The 23,051-nt window shown below is 31.5% G+C and overlaps 2 protein-coding genes across 4 annotated transcripts in view; one reads left to right on the top strand and one right to left on the bottom strand.

Moving 5' to 3' along the window:
- Hrb27C (Heterogeneous nuclear ribonucleoprotein at 27C) overlaps window positions 1-6,328 on the top strand; it is a 63,348-nt gene extending 57,020 nt beyond the window's left edge. Inside the window, exon 8 of the mRNA XM_018461125.1 lies at window positions 6,283-6,328. Within this exon, the coding sequence (XP_018316627.1) occupies window positions 6,283-6,296 (14 nt within the window). The 3' untranslated portion in view covers window positions 6,297-6,328. The remainder of the gene's footprint in view (window positions 1-6,282) is intronic.
- LOC108731054 (ankyrin repeat and death domain-containing protein 1A) overlaps window positions 1-21,833 on the bottom strand; it is a 29,165-nt gene extending 7,332 nt beyond the window's left edge. For all 3 annotated transcript variants that reach the window (XM_018461113.1, XM_018461117.1, XM_018461121.1), the window contains exons 1-6: window positions 21,699-21,833; window positions 7,938-8,152; window positions 6,455-6,558; window positions 6,215-6,313; window positions 5,746-5,844; window positions 4,861-5,067 (exon numbers count right to left, since the gene is read on the bottom strand). In XM_018461113.1, the coding sequence (XP_018316615.1) occupies window positions 4,861-5,067; window positions 5,746-5,844; window positions 6,215-6,313; window positions 6,455-6,558; window positions 7,938-8,046 (618 nt within the window). In that variant the 5' untranslated portion in view covers window positions 8,047-8,152; window positions 21,699-21,833. The remainder of the gene's footprint in view (window positions 1-4,860; window positions 5,068-5,745; window positions 5,845-6,214; window positions 6,314-6,454; window positions 6,559-7,937; window positions 8,153-21,698) is intronic.
- Between the last annotated feature and the right edge of the window lie 1,218 nt (window positions 21,834-23,051).

Raw genomic sequence — 23,051 nt, 5'->3', positions numbered from 1 at the left:
TCTCAGGATGATTGTCAAAATGTTGTAAAATACGATTCCCTGCCTGCAAATCTCTTCGTAACGCTGCTTGAAATCGGTTGTTTTCTTGTCGAATTGAAAATGATCCAGTCTCTCGCAATCTATTAAATGTCAACATAAACACTCTTCGGTTTGGCACTCTTCTGTTTGGAAATCGTCGTGCATATTCTCGCACCGCCTTTAAAGCATTACCGTTGCAGAAACCGTATACAAAAACCATATCAGCATATTCACTATTAGAATACGTACGCGGCATATTGCAAAAGACAAAATTCATCTACTGTTAAAGGCTTTCAAAGAGCGACTGACAAATTCATAACAGAAAGTGGAAAATGTAATCAAATATGTCGGTGCTAGATATGGCAAGAAATGTAAACATTTTTTTTCGATTTCTCTGAAACGGAGCAAAAACGAGCATATGTCTATAGGACTTTTTTTCTTAGTTTTTTACTCCTCTACACGCTCCCGAAGTTTTGCCATTTAATTTGGAAACACCCTGTATAATATATTCATTATAAAAAAATACGCGATTATCACAATTTTTTCGTATTTACGATATAGATCGTTTTCATGATTCAGCATTAATACTTACACGGAAAAAAATGCTAAAGTATTGAAAATTTAGCCAAACACAGATTTGAAAATAATTTTATTGGACTATCGAAGTATATAATCAGGTATGTAGAACGTTTAAAATAAGGTTGCTAGAATGTCACAATTTTTGCAGTATTATTCATCACGCTTGACTTTCCTACATAATTATTTTGATAGTTCAATAAAATTATTTTCAGATTTATAGTTAGCTAAATTTTTAGCTATTTTAGTAAAAATTATGGTAATTATTTAGAATACGGGCCTCATCTCCGATGTTGATGAAATTGGGCTCATTCGACGCGTTTTTACTCAAAATGAAAGAATCTGGCAAAAAATGCGGCGATCGGTCTTGTGAACCGAGATATCAAGCATTAAAGTTCGAGATTTTAGAAGTTAAGATATGTCATCCCGACTCGGGCTACGTTCGTTTTAGCGCTCACAGCGCTTGTAAGCATCAATTGTCCTTGTTTAATACTTAAAAATAATAAGAATGAAACGACGCTTAAAGCGTCGTGGGCACCAAAACGAACACAGCCTCGATATAACGCTATATATACGTTCTGCTTTAATTACACAAATTCATTTTTTTCAAAACAAATTCTCTGCTTCACAAACACAAATTCATTGCTTTAAAAACACGAATTCACTGTTAATGCAAAGAATTTGTGTGCTTAAAGCAGTGAATTTGTGTTTTTAAAGCAGTGAATTTGTGTAATTAAAACAGAACGTATACATAGCGCTATATCGAGATGACAGATATCTTAATCTCTAAAATCTCGAACTTTAACGCTTGATATCTCGGTTCACGAGACCAACCGCCGCATTTTTTTGCCAGATTCTTTTATTTTGAGTAAAAACGCGTCGAATGAGTCCAATTTCATCACAATCGGAGGTGAGGCCCGTATTTTAAATAATTATCAAAGTTATTTTTGTGTATATATACATCAATTATATTATTTTTAAATGCAAACAAAAAGAATTTTCTGAAAACTACTTGGAGCTTTTGAGTGAACAATAATATTTGTGCATGTAAAAGAAAATACAACAACATTTTTATACAGGTATATTCTTTATACCTTCTGCAGTGAATGTTAGAAAAACATGTTATTTTAGTTTTTCTTGTTTTGCAGAACATTAATTCAACGAATGAAAACTATGTAGAATTTAAGAGTAATATTTTTCGTAAATTCCGTGATTTATATGACTATTGCATTTTATAAACTTTAGGCAGCGACAGGATGTTAAACACAGCTGTTTAAAAATTCTACATATAGTAGTCTCAGTTCTAAGGATGACTTGTTTTTTTCTGTTAGATTATCCATTACATTTGTTACATTTATGATCTAACATTGTGCAACATCGGAAGTGATCTTGTTACAAAGTTATGTCATTACAAATTATCTATAACGACACCTAACAATCTTATTGATTGGGTGAAAATAACTTAGATATCACAAAATTAGAAATATGAATAGAAATTAATTAATTGCATTATTTATAGAAAATATTAATACGCGGTTATCTTTATTCACAATTATCTTAATAGATTCTGGTTTTTTTAAATCAACATCAATTAGATATTTTTGGCGGAATGGAAGTAACTGATAACCAAAAAATGATTAACCAATATGCGGCAACTTGCGTTGCATATAAAGACCTCCGCCGTGCCTATCTCAGGGAAATTAGAATTCCGTACACGGCAACGAGGAGAATCGAGAAGGGATACGCGAGTAAATTGAATGAGAAAGCAAAAGTATTCAGGATACGGAGAGGTGAGGGTCTGTTTACAAAGGCTCCCGTAAAATGTACTCAAGCTGGCGATTGGTCGAGTTTCACAGTCGCGGAAGCCCTCAGGGGATTGCGTTTGCCTCTCGATAAGGACACTATGGCAGTTGACACCGAAGAGAGAGAGAATCCCACTTTCCCAGGATTTAAATCGAGAGAGAGAGAGGGGGGGGGAAAGAGAGAAAAGAAGAAGAGAGAGAGGAGAGAGAAGGGGAGAGGGGGAGGGAGGGGAGAGAGAGAGAGAGAGAGAGAGAGAAATGCGCTCGCCCTCTGACCTACCAGCGAGCGTATATACATATACAACTACACGGAAATCCGAACGGTTCCTCTTACCGCCGCGCGCGCTAAACAGACGGTCGATTGTTCCTGTCGATAAATTATAAATATCCCCTTTTGTGTCTTCATTCGCCCCACGATCGATACTGCACTGTTCCATGGCTGAGTCACTGTGCTATTATTCTTGTACAATTTTTGATGCGTTTTCACTGTTTTTCAGATATGTGATAATTTTATTTTAATTAATTTTAATTATTAATCATTAAAATGCGACACAGAGAGAGAAAGAGAAATTTATTATATCTTTGCGTGGGAGAGATTTAATATATCACAATAATATATAATTTATAATAGCATAAACAAATAATAATGTTATCAATTCTGCTGAAGGTCGGCTTTGACCGTTAATTTTTATTAGGCACATGACAGTTGCTTGGTTACAGCATCTGTACAAAATATATCTCAAAAGAATTTCCTTTCCATTTATCGTGTGCTTCGTTGTTTGATATATATGTATCACACATTGTCGATGTATAAAGGGCCAGGATCAACGAGGCTTTTGAGCATGTCCCAAACATGCTTATAGGGATGCTACAACAATATTCTCTGCATCGGAAAGCAGCTTGAGATGTTCTAGAGAGTGCCCGGGTCACACGTCAAGCCTGATCCCGGATTGTAGATAGATGCTTATCGTCGTTGCGGCGTAGGAATAAAAATCATAGGAGACCCGCATCCAGGAAATAGCGAGAAGAGCGAGAGGAAGAGGGGGACAGAGGGGGGCGAGAGAGAGAGAGACGCATGCGAGGATTGATTGCACGAATGATTTATCGGAAAAATGCGTTGTCAAGTGATAACTGATTCCAGAAAGCGGATTGTCTCTCTGCGAAATCCGCTTTATATACGATTTCTGCTGGATACATTGAATTAATGTTACAGTTGAAAAAGATAATGAATTTTTATTTGCTTGAACGTTGCGGCTAATAGGACGCTGTATTGAACACTAATTGACCGTCATTTGAGCTAAATCGAACAAATATCTTATTTTCAACTCGCGCTCGAAGAATTATATAATTTCATTAAAACCGTTGCATTTACATTAAATGCATCTATGCATTATTTTACAAATAATTACTGCTTTTAAAGGTGAAATTACGCTTCAAAATATTGTTATAGGCAATTAGTTTGTGATTCTCAAGCGAAGGATGGGATGCATAAAATTGTGCATAATTCATGTATGCAAATATTTTCTGAGAGAGACAAATAATTAATAATTTATGAGAGCAAACTGTACACACAGTTGCGATCGCGCACGAATGATTTTCCTACGTGGAAGCACTTTTGACTGGTGGTGTTGTTACGTGAGAGAACTTTCGCAAGAGAAGTTCGGGCAACCAAGATGTTAATGGATGGATAGATGGACTAGTATCCTTTAAGACTCACGTATGTGTATATTATGTGTATATATGTATATATATTGTGGACATACATACATGCATATATCTTATTTGTATTATACACGTATGTATACACACCGAATCTGGGTGAAATGGTGGGAATCAGATTTCCTAGTGTGGAATATCTCATTGCAAATTGCAATGCGAAATTCGAGAAACTAAGGTCGAAATACGCCCGTATTGCGCAAGGACGTATTTGGTCCGTTTCAGTATGCACGTAACATTGATATGTCATCCAGCCTCGTAACGAGATACATTAGTCGTCATTTATTATGTTACTTTTTCATTGGTTTAATAATTGATATATAAGAATCATGGAAAGTATTTTTTCTTTGACGATTATGATTAAATGTAATTTAAACTGAATATCTTTATACACATATATGTGTGTGTGTATGTATGTGTTCTGTGCCACATTTTAGTAACAATACAACTATCGAAGTAGTTATTGTGACTTCTTGAGTTTCTTTGATGTCGCGTAGAATCCATCTTTTATCTTTGAATGAAATCTATATTTCCTCTACGATATCTTTATAAAGTAAAATTTTTGAAAGCTTGTTTCCATGGTTCTGCAGAAATCAACGAAATAATAGGATTTTTTTGTTAGAAAGAGATGGAATAAAAAGAATATCTTTTACACATTTAAATTATTTTTTCTGCGAAATGTAATGCGAATGTACCAGCGTGTTCACGTAGAAGTGACATACTAAAATGAGGAAACATTTTCGCTTACCTTGTCCGTGGTGTCCAGCACGATCCGCGGGATGTTTGCAAGCGCTGTGATTACCGCCGGATGTCCGGTGATGGCTGCATGATGAAGAGCAGTCGCCCCAGTGGAGTCAGTTGCCTCACCGTTTAACGATTCCACTGCTTCCGCCAAGTATTCCACTACGGCGACGTTGCTGCCGCGAGCGCCGCACATTAAAAGGGTGTGTTGTTTCTAAACAGAAAGAAAAAATAATTTTCATGCTGTTATAAAAGGAGAACTTTCGCGAAGGCAAATTTGCGATTTTTACATTGTAATGTTATGTCTCATAATTTCAATCCGTAAAGGAAAATATGGACTGCTGTTGCCTTCGTGTGTGTCGATCCTCTTATAATTCACGTCTCTCATTTTCTTCATATCGGCACGTGCGTGATAAAATGCTATGTGGTGCGCCGAGGGGACATGATGAAAGCGCTCGCCTATTATTTAAGACCGATGCCAATATCAATATTGACATATTATTGATTTCAACTCCGCCGCGGTTTCCCGGTGACTTATTTCACTTTTTTTTACGATCTCCGCGAGATTTCTGTTTCAATATTTCCTTTTTCTATAATATCTGCGATCAATAAACTCCAATTAAACGTACGATTTAATCCTGCACAGCATGTTCTGCAAATTTCCGTTGGATAAAATTTTTTGAAAATTATTTGAACTAAGTTTCCTCGTTATTTAAATAAAGTTTCCTAAACGTGACTATTTTCACAAATATTCCGCGCAAGTTTCGTATATGCTTAACAAATTTCATAGACAGTCGCGACATTTACAAAATCATAAATTTCATCTTAAGGATAAGTTTGAATTTACTTTCATATGAAATGTTTAATGAAGCGATTGTTAAAGGACGATTACCTTGTTAATCGCGGATACGTTTGCTCCGGCATTGATCAGCATCTTCACTGCGTCTCGGTGACCGTGCTGGGCGGCCATATGCAAGGGTCGCATTCCATACTTGAAAGAGAAATGATCAGTCGGGAAATTAATGTCCGACGAAGAATTTCATCAAGTCGGTCGTCGTCTAGATTAAATTCCGAAAGAAGTGTCGCTCCAAAAACGTATTAACGTAATAAAGTAGCCATTTATCAGTGATGTAAACTACGTTTACATTAATTCCCTATGTGGAAGCACTCAACGATATTAAATCTAAAGGCTCTATTTATTTTTATTTATTATTTGTGTAAGAATTTTTCTCTTTTACGAGGAAATGTTTATATTTTATTTTGTTGTCTTAATTTACAGTATTTTTTAATTAACCCTGTCGCTCCCTCTTTTTAATGTACTAATTAAAAAAAGAAAAAGGAAAAATCTACATCTACCATACCTTATCTCTCGCTTCGATATCGCATTTGGCTTGTATTAACATTTCAATAATTTCTGTGTTTCCTCTAGATGCTGCCCAATGAATCGGAGCGCGACCATACTAAGAGAGATTTTAATAATAAATATTAGAAGCGCATGTTGCTCTTAATGACATTAAATTAAAAATTTGTCAAAAATAAAGTAGACATTAAATTGAATAGCATTTTCTGTATTTTTCTTTGAAGTATTTTTAAACACTTACGTTGTTTCTGGAATCTACGTCGACAGTCTCCTTAAGTACTTTACGAACAGTGTCTGCTTCATTCTTTATCACAGCCTCGTGTAGAAGAAGATCATTCTTAAGAACTGACAAAAAACATAATGTAGAAAAAGATGTAAAATAAATAATGTGTGAACATTTATATATATAATATTTATAAAATGTAATATACTTTTATACAATTGCACAATTAAAGTATATGAATCGTTTTGCAATATTATTACATTAATTTTTGAGATAAAATTATTATAAGATAATTTCATTTGAATCTTTATATCAAAATATGTCAAACGACTTTTCAAGCGTAACGTTTTTTGATCTCTTTATAATGTTTTTTTTATGAAATACGTCAAACCATTTTTCTATACATATGTAATATAGATCTAGAGAGACTATTTTTTAACTTTTTTTTATATTGGTTTTGTAAAATATATATTGAATCGTATTTTCGATACAACATAGATGTACGTGGATTAATTTTTCAACTGTTTTGCAATGGTTTTTTGTGAAAGTATGATCTTAAACGAGAAACGCGAAATAATACAGATTCAATTAATTCGCTTGTGCGCGTTACTGGCTTTTTAGTTTAACTTTTGACAGTCACATAGTAGCGCACACATGCTGTTGTTACCTGGTGCACTGTTTTTATAGAAAATTTCGGTCCGCACATTGATCGTACGTGCAATTGAGGCAAAATGAAGGAAAGTGGGGATGAAATACGGGAGAGGAGGGGGAGAGTGTGCACGCTTTGTTAATTGGTTGAATGGTTAATTTCGCGAATGTCTGATGCAAATTAAATATCTTTTTATTTCCGCGCGACTGCATGTCAATAGACTGTATAGTTTACAAAAGCAAAGCAGAAAAATATGCAAACAACTTTTTAATTACACAAAAATACATTTATTAATTTCTTTTTTTCTTTCTGCTTCTCCTACTTATTTAAAATAAACGAACTAAGCATGGCGAAAAATACATACGGTAGTTGCTTCAAAGAAATTATCTTCATCTTATCCGTGTACTTAAGAAAATGATTAAAACGATCTTCATTTAATATTATATTAGTAAAATACTGTAATATTACAATTATCGTTTCTGCATTATGGAGTTCATTAAACAATAAATATATAAATATATTCCTATATTTATTTCATTCATAATAAAGCCCTCTGTTGTTTTGTTGATATACTAAATGGTTATATAGTATTGCATCGTAAAAACAAAAAGTTGTTTGATTTGAAGAAAGCGGAAATTGCGAAAGACCAATTGGTTAAAAGAAATCCAAGCAATTCAGTGCTTCAAACATATGAGTGGTTTTTCCGGTTTTTCCGTAAATCTTAGGAAATGGAGAACGTGAATTTCATTTTTCTACACTTTTCATATATTCACATTTTATTTAGGATTGCCGAGACAGCTTTGCACGCTTCGAAGCACATTTTGTATGAGGCAGATGCGGTACTTTACTCACTTCTAGCAGTCTTTTGGTTCAGCACTTCATCCTCGATCGCCTCACTGAGATTCAGCGGTGGTGGTGGGGTCTTCGCCTTCGTTATTCTCAGCTCTTCTTTGTCCACCATCTTTCACTGACGTTGTTCTAAGCCTAGCATTGTCATCGGTGTCGCGGCTTCTTAATCGTGACGTTAATACGCCTAGGTTGCAGCTCTAATGTTAATTATCAACGACCTAGAAAGCCAAACGATGATGAGTGACGAAATGTACAATCACAGAAATCATAGCTGAAATTAGAAGTGTAAAAGAAATCAAAGTCTTTAGTGAATCGCTGAAGTGAGTACTTTAAATAAAAAAAAGAAAATTAATGTGATGATTGATAACATGAGTATAATTGAATTGAGGAGAAAAAAGTACAATTAAAAATGTTGTTTGAAATATGACTTAAATGATATAAAATATTACATGGCAGATGTATAATTGATGACGTTTGTTTTCTTCGACTTATTTAAAAGATAAGTTAAAATATGGAAACATTTATAAACCGTTGGCTTATCAGTACTGCAGGTGTTAATTTATTATGTCCACCAATTATCAAGAATATTCTGAGCGCTCATTATGGAATTGGAATTGCTGTCTATTAAAACTTGCATATATCTTGTGTAATTACAGCTTGTAGCCATCGGAATATATAAATGACAAATTAATCACGAGCTTCCTCGTTCTACATTTCAATTTGTCGTATTTCGAATTTTCGTGTTTTATTACGGTGAAATCTGTTATTACAATTTACTATTCATGCGGTTGCATGTTGGAAGCTTGGTTAGCAGAGTACAATATATATAATTTATGAATGATAATTAATTCATTTACGAAAATTCTAATTTTCATAATTATATCAGAGACGTTATGATACTAAATGTGAGAGATGTATTTATATACATTTTAATATTTCAAATTAGCCAGCACTACGATCAATTGTAATATGTTTCCGAATATATCAAGATATTTTATATTGCTTCTCAATAATGTAATTTGTACATTGATTAACATTATAATTTATTACTAAAATATATTAAAGGTTTATACGAAGAGAAATCGGAAAGTAAAGTAAATTTATTTCTTACGTACAATACACGTTAGCAAAATATATATATATTCTTAGTATATATATATATATGTATATCTTCTCAATATGATCGCTTTCCAACATATTTTGTGTAACGATTCACAAGTCTTCTGATTCCGTCTGCGAAGCTGTTCTCCAAGCGCGCGCGCCACGTATACACTGTTTCCTAAACTCTAAAAACTGAACAATTCGAAATTAAATCAAGGAAAATATATTAATTAAGAAAAATAAATCTATTTTTGATCAAAGTAGATCTCAGTGTTTAAATATTTTATTCGCAATAAATTACTAATAGTTTTAAAGATGTTTATATGAGCACCAAATTATTAATAACATCAATATTATTAAATTGCTTGTCAATTTAATATGTGATATTATTTTAGTTCTGTTCACGATTACCTTTTAAGATTGAAAAAGATTTTAGCTCGCGGTTTGCAGAATTGGACATGTATATAAATAATTCACACTGAGATATTTAAGCACTAAGATCAGCTTTGACAGAAAATAAGTTTATTTCTCTTAATTGATCTAAGAATTGAAATTTGTCTCTGGCTTATATCGCTACCTACGTAGAACTTCTTTTTGGCTAGGTTATTTTATCTTTCGAGAAATTTCAATTTATTTGCTTTCTCGTTTTCGCTCTCGTTCTCGTTCTCTTTTCCTTTCTGTTTTGCTCTTTCTATGTCCATTAGGTAAATTACTACATAGTTCATAATTTATTCGAAGGTGAAACAACCGGCTATTACAGGTCCAAACAAATGGAAATCGAAATAGTCATAAAGCAACGTTATAGTTAATCAGTAGTTGATTATAATATTATATTGAACTATAACGAAATGATATCCATTATGTCGGATTATATGTATATTTTCAGGTTCTGATTTTGATGCTTATTTTATATTCTCCACAGTGAGTTATAAACAATCCACTTTCGCGTAATTCAATATTCATTTAAACACAGTTACACTGCATATTTACTAGACTGCGAATTTTCTCGAAGTTCATTTTATACAGTAATATTTGTTTTATTACCGCTAAACCAGAGTCTCGTAGAGAAAGAGAGAGAGTGCAATCGCTAGTGACAGAAGTGTCTAAATTTTCTTTACATTAGTCAACTAACAAGAAAAGCTTTCTCTTGCGAAGCATCTCCGCGAGCTTTGCTTAATCCTTCTATATACCTTTCGCTTTATCTCTTTGACGTTTTTAGGCGTGTATTATATTTCGTGAATGAATATAGATATTTAAATAAAGAAATGTTAGCTTTATGAACGTGCGACTATTGTTAGATTTGTACACATTAAATTTTTGTATATTTTTGACGTCACAAACATCATTTTAGAGGTAATAAGATAAATAACGAAATATCTACCATTCTGTTCGAATATATATGTTCGTATATATTATATACGTATACGATATTAAGAAATCATAATATTTCTTTTTCCATCAAACTGTATAATTTTTTTATTTTTAAATATACTTATTTGAAAAAATCATGAAATTACGCATTGTGAGCTTATAACGTACAGTACATTTTTTCCTTGCAACTTGAGTCACGATTTTCCGGAGTGAATTAGATATGTATATATTTAACGCGAGTTGGTTTCATTTGCTCGAATATGTGGGAAATTTATACATTAATTTCGCTGATTGAGTTACCGCATGGTTTCCGTTATACCTGTAACGGCACTTCTGGCAATATGTCATAAATTTAGCAGTACTTCGTAGCTGAATCAGATGTTCACGAAATTGCGGAAACTTCAATAATCGTCATCCGAATGGAAATTATATCAAACATTTTCGCATCCGTTAGATATAGATTGCAAATCGTTAACAGGAAATAGCATTACCCTCGTTCGTAACTATTTTCTATTGTAATTAAGATCCGTCTTTCAAATTTATTTATTTTTCTATTCTGAATGCGAGATGTGTTGACATGAGCGTAATATGCACAAAATACGTGTCTGTCGGACATTGAACAAGCATATTTTTCGTGTGAAACGCAATACATTTGTAATACTGTATTAATATATTGTAGATTAAGAAAACCCCCTTAAGAAAACGAACTAATTAGTGTTCCAATAAACTAATTAGTTCTATCAATAACTATAATGATATTGCATCAATTATAGTATAGTACTATACTGTAACTGATGTTATTTCATCAATTATTGATGCAATATCATTATAGTTATTGATAGAACTAATTAGTTTATTGAAACACTAATCAGTTCTTTTGAACAAGAGATTACATTAATAAAATAATAGAATACTGTTATATAAAAATATATATGACATAATATTAATATTTATAGTACTATAATAATACTAGTAATATTAAATATAATAGTACTAGTATATATATAGAGTACTATAATAGAATATATATATATTCTTATGTCTAATTTCTAATTCAACGATGAATATATTATCCAGAGAGACGGTATATAGAAAAGCGTACTGACGGGTTACTGTATCCGAGTTGCAGAATATATTTCATTACGTCTGTCGCCTGGGAAAATGCGCTTTTATCTATAAGACATTCATTAGCATTGCAAGTTACAACTGCCATCTGTTTTTAATGATTGATTGTGCCTGGCTTTACTGTCGAGCCAAGGCGCGGCGCCGCGTCGGAGTTTATCACTGAAATCCTACATAATCCGATATTGCTGAAACTTGTGCAAGTTTTGCATTCGTTTAATCTTGTATGACTTCTCAGATATTTCCGTTGCTCACTGTTATAAAATAATGTGATACATCTCAGCAGTTCTCGTTAGTACTTTGCAGACTGATCTAAATGTAAAATTATCGTAAATATTATAATGGTATATATTTAATATTATTATATATTTAGTAAATTAAAGATGTGCAAATAACGCAGAAAATTATGTCAATTCTTCCAGTCTGTCAATTAAATTTTCAACGTACGTTATTTTTTAAGAATTGTTATATGAGATAAAATATAATTTCGACATTAACATTATATTATATATAAAGTAAAAGAATTATTTTATGATGAGATAAATGAAGAAACAGATTTTTGCTATATCCCCTACAGCATAAAAGTTGCAGTAATAATGTTGCAACATTGCAGCAATATTGCAGGATTATTGTAACGATATTTCTGTACGTTCTGTGCTATAAGGGATATTACAACTTGATATTTATTTTGTTATTTTAAAACAGATATATCAGTTTTATTATCCGATGAATCGCATGCCACATTGTATATTTCATGACTACATGCGATCAGAGTACCTTTTCAGCTAGTAGCATGTTGTTTCGTTAATAATGTAATATCAGAGATGTTTCCGTTTCTTGATCATCCGCAACGCACATTCATCTGTGTAGTGAAACGTAAATGTGCGATCTGTGTAATGTAGTAAACAAAGCGACATAAATTACTGTCACTGAAGTTTCTCGGATTATAATATACTTTATTAATATATTGCATATAACAACATACTTTATTATTCGAGCTTTAAATTGAATATATGTGTATTATTTCAGCTGCACAATACATATATAACTGTTTCATCATTAACTAAAAAGAAAAATTCCAAAATAACAAACTTCACGACAATTTCAAGTTGATACATAATAAACTTTGACAATCAAAGTAAACATTTTCAATTATAAAAACGTAAATATAGTAATGATAAAGACTTGTACATAGTGCGATTCATGCCTTTTAAATCTTTTAGAGTGAAAATTGAGCCAGTCTTTGAAAAAGAGTAGCAGATTTTTACTCTTTTTGGAATGAGATTCTCTCCAAGGATCAAAATTTCACTTTAAAAGAAGGAGTGAGATTTCATTTTTTTTAGTGAATCTCATTTCAAACGAGTAAAATCTCATTTCAAAAGAATTCTTGTCCTGGATGAAAATATTTTCAATATTTTTCAAAGACTGACCGAATTTTCAGTCTTTTGGAAATTTTACTCTAAGAGACTTACAGAATAAGTTTAGAAATAAAAATCGTATAAAATAAAGCACTTAGAAAAATGTTTTAAATATTTGTAAAATTTAAAATATGATCTTTTACAGAGAGTTAAATACATCGTTCTACTCTTGTTTTCTATCTTTGCATTGTCGCTGAATAAGTTCTCCTAATTGTTTTCAATTGATTAGTCACAGCAATTTGAATTTCTGGAATATCGTCGAATACTTAAGAAATGTCGCAATTTTATATCCTCCATTACACCTCCTTATTTCTTGTTTTCGAAATTGAAATTGCAGCTGAAAGGTAAAGATTCGATATTACAGAACTTTAAGCCATTACAATGGCTGACTGATCACTGCAGAAGATGATTACAAAAGAGAAGTATTAATGGCGATGCAAAGATCGAAAACAAGAATAGAACGTATATTGATTGTAAAGAATCACATTTTAAATAAAAAAGATTTAAAATATTTTTTGAAGTGTTTTTTATTTTTTGTATAATTTTTTTTCAAAATTTATAGATCATATTGTGTAAATTAGAAGTTCGATTTCTTATATGCATTAATCAAGAAATGTTAGCAACTATTTACTTGAGGGTTAAATAGTTTAGAAAGTTATTAATATCTTTAAAAAGTTATTAATGAATATGGATATAAACAAATCGAGTGTACGCGAAGCGTAAGTATTATTTCTAAGGGAATTTATTTCTTACAAACAGCATCTTTGAAATTCAATGCAAAGATGTTTTATTATTCGCAACTTAGTTGCACCTTGTTAAGGGGATAAGTGCAGTTATTAAATTAGCAAAAGAGGCAGCAAAAGACATTCAGCAAATATAGTCGTAAATCTCTATCGTCGAGAGAAGCATTATCTTGAAATATATTATCTCCAGGCTACCATTTTTTATATTTTACTGTCACGCAGGTGTTTTCTCTAAAGAGTTAAAAGAGGCAACGACGAGATGCTCTAAAGAGAATTTCATGCTTCTTTGATTCTTCTTGAAACTTTTCTCTTTGTCTTTTTCTTGTTAACGTCCTGTCTAAAATCTCGCATTTATGTAGTTTGTTTTATGTGACATGCATTATGCTAATAAAGATATATTTTTTATAATATATATGAGATGCACACACTTGAGAATTTTTCTGGAGAAAAAACAGGATAAAATTTCATATAATTCCGTCGATGTATTAATTGTTTTTCCCGTAATTTATGTCACTTTTGTGTGATATTTTATTTTCGGAGATTAGTTCATCAATATTATATAACAATTTTAATATTGTAATATGACAATTTTTTAAATCACGGGGATTGAATTTTGAGACTGTATATTTAATAAATTAAATAATCTTTCAATGTTCAGAGATAAAATTATTTAGACTATTAATTTGCAAAATCTATTTTTTAATTATGAAGATAAGAAATTAGAACATTTAAAACAGATTTTATAAATAATAAACTTATTCTGTTGCGCTTTGATTGTGAGCATTTCATTTGTGTTAAAGAAGCGAAATCACGAAGGGAAATTAAAGCATTGTTTTATAAATAAGAACTATTCTACTTTATTATTAATAAATTTATTAATATACTTTATTATTATTGATAAAATAGTTTAGCAAATAATTTTTGCTCTACGAGAACTTTGTTATTATTATAAATTCTCCAAGAATCGATCACTATAGCAGTGTATTTAGTGCTATACGGTATTTCATGGTACTGCGATCGAAACGCATTTAGCACGCGGCCAATGACAGATGCACAATTGGATTTCGAGGAACGTTTGGAGGTGTACCATTGTTCTCTCAGTATATAACCATTGCCAACACATGCGGTAAGGTTTCGGCGTTGTGCAATGCAATGGTACTGATCTCTCGAATGGAACTCAAATGTCACGGCCAGGTATAATAGATCTATGCCAAAATCGAAGATGACATATGAGCAATAAGAGAGAGAGAGAGAGAGGGAGGGAGAGAGATATCCTTAAAATTTAATATTAATTCTTTGAGTAAATTTCGAAATTTTTTGTAAAGTTTAAGAAATTATACGATATTTGAAGTTTAACTACAGAACTAAAAATGAAGAATAACAATTTAAATTTATTGTAAATGTAATTTATTATAAATTTCAATTTTATTTTAAAGATTTTATTGAAATTATAAATTTTGAAAGAGTTTTTAGCCTTATTGAGCACAATCGGAACCTTTATTTCTCATTTTATGAATTTATGAGGCACGAAAACTATTATAAAGAAATCATAAATTTCGAAGCCTGCAATAAATAATAAAACCTTTAATATGATATAAAAGTAATATGAGAGCAACATTAACAAGATTGCGATGCGAGAAAAACAAGTATGCTCCAATATATCGTCATATAAATTTTGTTAGGTTTGACGTATCTGAATAATGTGATAAACATCGAAATGATATTTGATTCTATGCTGGTAGAAGAATGTACTCGACTTAAATATCTCGTATTATCCGGTATACTTAATCGAGTAGTCTCGATCTAGTACAGGCGAATGACGTTTTATATGAATCAACGAATATAATGATTAAATGAAACGCATATTACACCCTATTAGTCAATTATGATATTACATATATGCAATTGTTCCGATTTTTTCGGAATGATGAAACACTCTAATAGAGTTTCAAATACGAAAGATATCGGTATAAAGTTAAAATTATGTATACATTACATACTGTACAATACATACGAAATTATATTTCCAATACAAGAAGAAGAATGAAATAAAAATCGCTTTTAACTCTGTATATCAGTAGATGTGAATGTTTTTTAATTTACGATTTTTTGTAGTCTAATTTTATAAAGCCGAGTGAGTCTGTATTTAAAACCAATTTTATGATAAAAAAATAGTATGTAACAATCGTGCAACAGTAACGTTTTATCTTTGTCTATTACAAATACAAATTGAAATATTTATAAATGTAGAAATATGCAAAATATAAATATATACTGCGTACTCTCTAACTGTAATTTTAATTTACTGTCATTTTTTCAATTTGACGGGCAATAATATTTCTGTTTCTTAATCTAGAGAGATTATTTTACAATTTTAAATAAAAATATTCACATGTGTGCATTTAGAACAAGTCGGCAAAGTTGATATTTTAAATCAAACATTAAGATAGGAATTTTATGCTTTTCCACATTGTTATGTTTTCCACGTCGAACTTTACGTTTTTCCACGTATGTGCGATTTTATTTACATAGTGAGGATGGTAAAATTTTATACGGTGAATAAAAAGTCATGGTTCTGAGTCGAAGATAAATTTAAAAGTCGTATAAAAGCATATTTTATTTCTTGCATACGGCATGTAATCTTTATGTAATTATAACAACAGAAACTAACTATGTAAAAGAAATAGGTTGAGCATGTTTCTCTATTATGAAATTACCCTTATGTCTGACCACACGTTTGTTCTATCACTCAGTTGCCGGATGATCGATGAAAAATCGTGCTCTGAATGAATGACGAATGTTCGCTTTTCCGAGGCGCGCGCATATTTGCTTTTTCCCTCCCAAGTCTCGTTTCAAAGAGGAATGAGCTCGGCCGGATGGAAAAAAGTAGAATATCGCTCAGAGGAAAGAATGATCGTCCAGAACTTCATTAAACTAGCGCCTCGACGTGTATACAGTAGTAGTAGTTGTAGTCACGCTAAAAATAAGCGCGCGGCGATACGATCAGTTGAACAGCGATAACGATAATTCACTCGTATTTTTCGTGTCACAAACTTTATATATATATATAATATATAATATATATTATATATAACATATATAATGATATATTATATATAACATAAAATAATATATAATATATATAACAAATAATTGTCTACACACACCTAAGCATGCTTTTAACTTTTGAACCGATCTCAGCAATAGATTGAAACTTAGCAATAAATCATATTACGAAGTTTATGCAATAAATATCTATTAATTTATAGTTTGGAATTTGTGAAATTACATTATAAAATTATCCTATCTCCTGTATATGAAATAAAATTTTAGTTATAAATAGAAATATTTCCTTTTAAGAATTAAATTTTTATTCAATAAGTAATCAAGTATTTATAAATTAGAGATTATTAATACATTAACGTAATTTAAAACTTTAATATTTCTTTCTTCAGTATATGTATATGTGTATCAAACATTGCGCGAATAGTCAAGGATTAAAAAATGTGTTGCATGTGAAACACTATAGTTATCGCAGTGAATTCTAACCAGGATCACATTGGTGAACATCACGCAAGATACATCATGATACACAAAGAAATGAAGATAGAGAAACAAAAACTTTGCGTGCACGTAGATTTAGGTCCCTATTCTGTAACTCTTAACGACGGTAATAGTATCATTAGATTGTCGTTGCGCAGGTTTTATACATAGTAAAAAGGATACACCACGATGTAACGATATCGTTACCGTCGCTAAGAGTTATAGACTAGGAGCCTTAAAGGTCTTCATAAGAAGGGAAAAATGTTTGTAGATAAAAATAATTCGGTAAAAAAACAGAAAGTAATCCGATTAATTGTAAAAAATGTTTAAATCACTTAGTCATCGCTGTTACTTTGCGTAAAAGACGATCTGGCTAAATAATCGCTTTCAAGCTTCCGCAAGTGTAATTACCTGACACTTAAGTCGTCTGTCTTATGGTGGCAGCATAGTTTACTGAGCGAGACTTAGGAACTTGTTCACGCTTTCTCGATAATTCAAGCTTACTGTCGAACGGAACTTTCTACGGACCTACCAAGCATCTGAACATCGGCACAAACATATATCACGTATCTAGAATTTCCAGCGCGCAGCCTCCAGTTACTACCTTCCATAAAGTATATAAGAAGTTACACGGAATTTGTGAGCGAATTACTTTTTCCTTCGATTGAACTTTAATTGTTTATTAGCTGAAAGACAGTAAGAGAGTTATTAATTTTGTTAAAGAAATGATTAAGTTATAGAAGTGCAGTAATCGAAATGAAATTTAAAACTTGGTTTGAAATTTCTTAGATCGTATGTGATCCTGAACATAGCTATATCTTAACATCTTCTAAGGCTTTACCAAAGAAAGTCGGGAACTATATATAGGGTACGCTATATTCTCCCTTTTATGTTATACATAATGTAACATGCTTTTCTAATGATACTCGAAAGAGATCGTCAACATTAAATTAAAATACTTTTAAAAACTAACAAAAGTTACTTAAACTTTGACTATTAAAAATTTATTAGACACAACTTTGAGACTTATTTATTTTCGAAAATTATTTAAAAATACCTTTATTAATTAATATTTAATCTACAAAGAGTTTGATAAATATGTCATAGAGAGCGCTGTAGTTTAAATGCTTGAAAATTTGAATTTGAAATATTGTCTTTTGATATGTAAACATTAAATAGATCTATTTAAAATACTTTATTTAATATGAATCTATTTAATAAATATATTTATTTAATATATTAAAATTTTGGATTCAGAATTCTTGATGTTTTATTTATTCAAAAATAGCATGAAGCGAACAGTAAGTTTTCATTTATTGCAAGAAATCATTAGCTATTAATTAAAGCATTAAACAGAGAAAATTGTTGAGTATCGGTTTGCGGTATTTGAGAACCTAATTTACAAGACCTGAAGGTATGTATCTACGTTTGCGATTGCTATTTAGCGGTTGCGCAATTCTCTGTTGAACATAGCCGATGCTATGCAAAGGTAAACGAGTGAATAATGTACTTTATGAAACGCTGTTTCTCTGAACAATATACAAAGATTATTTCTTTAAACAATATTCCAAAAATTAAACCAAACATTAGTAACTGAAAAAATTTTCAATGTTATTTACACAAATACATTTACTGAAAAACAAAATGTAGAGAAAAGGGAAGTACTTCAAATATTTATGGTGCAATAGAGAGTTTCTTTCGTTTGTGCGTTTTTCGAAGCTTGCAGAAATATCAAACAACGTCTGTCATAGAAAAATATTAAAATTTATTCTGTATGTGCCATTGTACAATGTAAATATATATGATTTGTATTTGTCATAAGAAAACTTTTCCGAGTTCTAGGCACTTCAAAGATGATACTGATGAAATGATTTGCGATGATGATCCTTTAATCATCTTGAACATTTCAGTTCACGTCGATTTGTTAATGAGGTTATCGCAGAGTGCGTAATGCAATTGTTAATTCGCTTCTTGTTTACGTCGTTGTCAGTTTCAATTGCAGTTGTGTGTTTTCGCGTATTCGTCGAATACAATATATCGATGTAAAACGACGTGTGTTGGGCGAAACATGAACGTCGATCAGCCTCACGGCAAATCATCCGTGTATCGTTGTACACGTGAGCTGGATGCATGAATGAAATGTATACATTCGCGTAGCCCTTAAATTATTTTAGCGTTACTGCTAGGTGTTATTCCCGCGCTTGTTAGTGTCACACGCAGGCACCCAACTCTGAATTTTGCGAGAAATATCACCTGGCTGGTTCTCCAGGTAAGTTTCGTTAATTATGGATTCCAGCTCTTGTCACACTATAAGCCCGAACTGACCTGAAAAGTCATGGAACTGGCTGAAACGCAAGGCGTTTTTATTTAAAAACGAGCCATATTACATAGGTTTTTTGTGAAGTTCTACCTTGATGTTTGTACACTATTTCTATATTCCAATTTTATATATTCTTTCAAATTTAACTTTTGAGAAATATTAAATGTAGTAGTATTAGATCAATACTACACATCAATAATACACATAATTAATTTATTGATGCTTCTTGCTACTTGCATTTTTCTTTTGTTATAACGCTAATCTTTATCCTGATTATTATTATAAGAAGGAATCCAGTGTCTTGGCATACAATTTTTAATCATTTATTAAAAATATTTGTAATATTTTTCCTTCCAAGAGACAACATTATTACTACAATTAATCAATAGATTAGCTGTTAATACATAAAATATGCAATACTATTCCAGGTAGCGAATTATTTGGAGAGTGGAAACAGTGACATCGCGAAAATGCCGTAATTGTTTTTGTCTCATATTACGTAATTTCCTAACTATTCGAAAAGTAAGAATTTATTAAAATTGATAATTTAGATAAGATATCATATAAATATCATATACGCCCTTTTGTTTCATGTAAATATCATATATGGTATGCCTCTTTGTTTCTTGTACTTTTAAGAGTTATAAACCACTCTTGATTTTACATTTTTTAAAACAGAATGCATTTTTACAATATTTTAAATTTTAACTTTTTCTTGCGTACACTTTCAATACTAGTATTACTATTGCTGAGACTAATCCTCTGAAATCGTTTATGCTCTGAAATAGTTTATGCTTTTGTAAAAACTTTCCCGATGTTCTGACTTTATGAATATGCTTCTGTTAACGTTATAACAATAGCTGTTATCTCGCATTCAAGGCTAACGAGTGGCTTTTATAAATCTCTTAAGGGATTTTAATTTTAAAGTTCGTAGCTTCTCTCTCTCTCTCTCTCTCTCCTCTCTCATCATTCTGTTATGCAGCAATAGGAAAACTGTATTTTTTAACGTATGTAGAGACAATACCGAATAATAAAATAACATTATAGTAAAGTATATGTTCAAAGATTTGCAGAATTCTTTGATTATTTCAAAATTATTAATTTTTTCTCAATTTAATTCCTTATTTTTTCACAATCTGCTAATTTTCCTCATTAAACAATATGACAATTTTAAATGATAACATCGTTAAAATAAAATCGATCGATTTAGAGTTCTCAAAAAACGTTTTTATAAAATATATTAATATATCAATGTTTTTTTATTAAAGAAACAAATTAAAAAAGAACCAAATAATTTTACAGGAATATTTAACCTGTACATATTATAGAAAGAAATCATTTAAGAGATTAAGTAAGTCTCTTATTTAAAAAAATTTTTTTTTTTCGCAATTTCTAATAATGCGTAGAAATTCAATAAATACAGGCGCAAATCTAAAGTGCGGAAAATAAATTCTAACTAGTTCTAACTAGTAGTAGAATCGCGCAAAGTGTAATTTGCTAAAGAATCTATTAAATTACCATGGACAGGGCTATATAAGTATGTGTTTCTGATGATTAATTAATTCGTCTCGAACGCGGATGTCTCCCATGCGAAACTGTATGAGAAATGGATGCTGAATGAGTAGGTATAAGGGTCGTATGGCGCAGATCGTGTCAATAGTCTTTACGACCTTTTTCTTCTAGGTCAATTCAATTAAGTCACGATTATATTTGCAAAACTATTTTGCCAAGTATTATGAAGATACAATTTTTTTTATTACGGTTTTTTTAGAATACTCATAAAATGTGCTCCACAAACATTTACGTGAAATGTACTCTAACGTTCCGGTTTATGTAATTAACGTAGTATTTGATACGAGATTAATTTTGTATCGTAAATGAGAGTGAAATACTAATAGTGGAACTTGATTTCATTCAGTTTTTATCATTTAGAGTTTGCCACGATTAGCGAGACCGTTTCATTAGTCCTAATGATTTTACCACGAAACTTTTATCATACATTAAACTTATATACGCGCTTTCATTCACTTATTATACACTATACACTCGCACATCCATTAATTAAAATGAAAGTTTATCTAATTCTGCTACGCATCCCTTTTAATTTCAAATATGTGAAGAAATTTTCTATTAAATGCGCGCTTACGTTTTCCTGAAATGTCGTCGCAACAGAATGCCACTCTTTTCTTGATCACTGGTACAATGAGGTTGAAAAGTCAAGTGAACAATGAGTGTCGCGTTATTCCACCACGATTCCTTCGCAACAAGAATTCGCCCGATATTCACGCTACGAGAGGCAGCATGCTACTGGTCAAATCATCCCCCTTTCGCTTGCGAGGCACCCTCGTTATTACGTCGACGGTAGCGCAGCCATGTGGAGGGTTGGACCACTATTATAATCGCTCTAGTTGGCACATATATTCGGACTTGCCGATTTGGAAATAGCTTGAAATCGCCTCGAAATCGCAGCAATCTTTTTCTATTCTTCATCGTCTATTTGATATTAAGCATCAACGAACAAAAATGCAGCCTTCTGACTTAATCTTGACTTAAGAACTTTTGCATTTTTGCATTTTTGCAATTTCAGTAATATATATATATATATATATATTAACAATATTATAATTACACACCATTTCGTAATATTAATTTCTCTTTAAACTTCTTTCTTTAATTTTTTGTTATTTGAGATTATATTCAAACATTTTTTGCTTTATGCGTTTTGTAAAAGAACCTGTTACTTTTAAATAATAAATCTATTATAATTAATATCTTTTTAAAATTAAATTATATAATATCATTTTTAGACCGCGTATGTGAGAGATACAACCGATAAATAAGAGCCCTATACGATAAATTATATAAATATCTTAATTTTTTAAATATATACGAGGACAAATCAATAAATACCCGTGTTTGAAGACAGGTGACGTTGCTGATGCAAGTTGGCATTACCATCGTGTACTACCATCTTTCAAATGACGCCATACAAAATTTCAGAGTGATTCATGCAATAGTTTTGATTTGACAGCAATTCGTAATGAGAGTGTTTGATGTTTTCCGATACAATGGAAAAAGAACAATATCGATCTGTGATTCGTTTTTTATTTTTGGATGGAAAAACGTGCGAAGAAATAAAAACGAAGTTGGATGCCGTCTATGGGAACCCTTCACCATCTATGACAATCGTCAGATATTGGTTCAACGAATTCAAACGAGGTCGTTCGTCTGTTTTTAATGAGGAGCGCCCAGAGACGTGGTTACTGAGGAAATCGTTGAAAAAATCCATGACATGATTCTCGCTGATCGCCGAACGAAAGTGCGTAAAGTAGCAGAGGCCATAGGCGTGTCGTACGGAACGGCATTCAATATTTTGCATGATAATTTAGGAATGAAAAAGCTGTCGGCCCGATGGGTGCCGCGATTGCTCACGGTGGACAATAAGCGAATGTGATTATCAATTTTAAAGCAATGTTTGGAGCTGTTCAAGCGCAATCCG

The sequence above is a fragment of the Mycetomoellerius zeteki genome, unplaced genomic scaffold (genome assembly GCF_001594055.1).
Source record: "Mycetomoellerius zeteki isolate Tzet28-1 unplaced genomic scaffold, Tzet1.0 scaffold12, whole genome shotgun sequence".
Taxonomy (NCBI): Eukaryota; Metazoa; Arthropoda; class Insecta; order Hymenoptera; family Formicidae; genus Mycetomoellerius; species Mycetomoellerius zeteki.
Note: the sequence above shows the minus strand (reverse complement) of the source record. Positions and strands in the feature narration are given on the sequence as shown.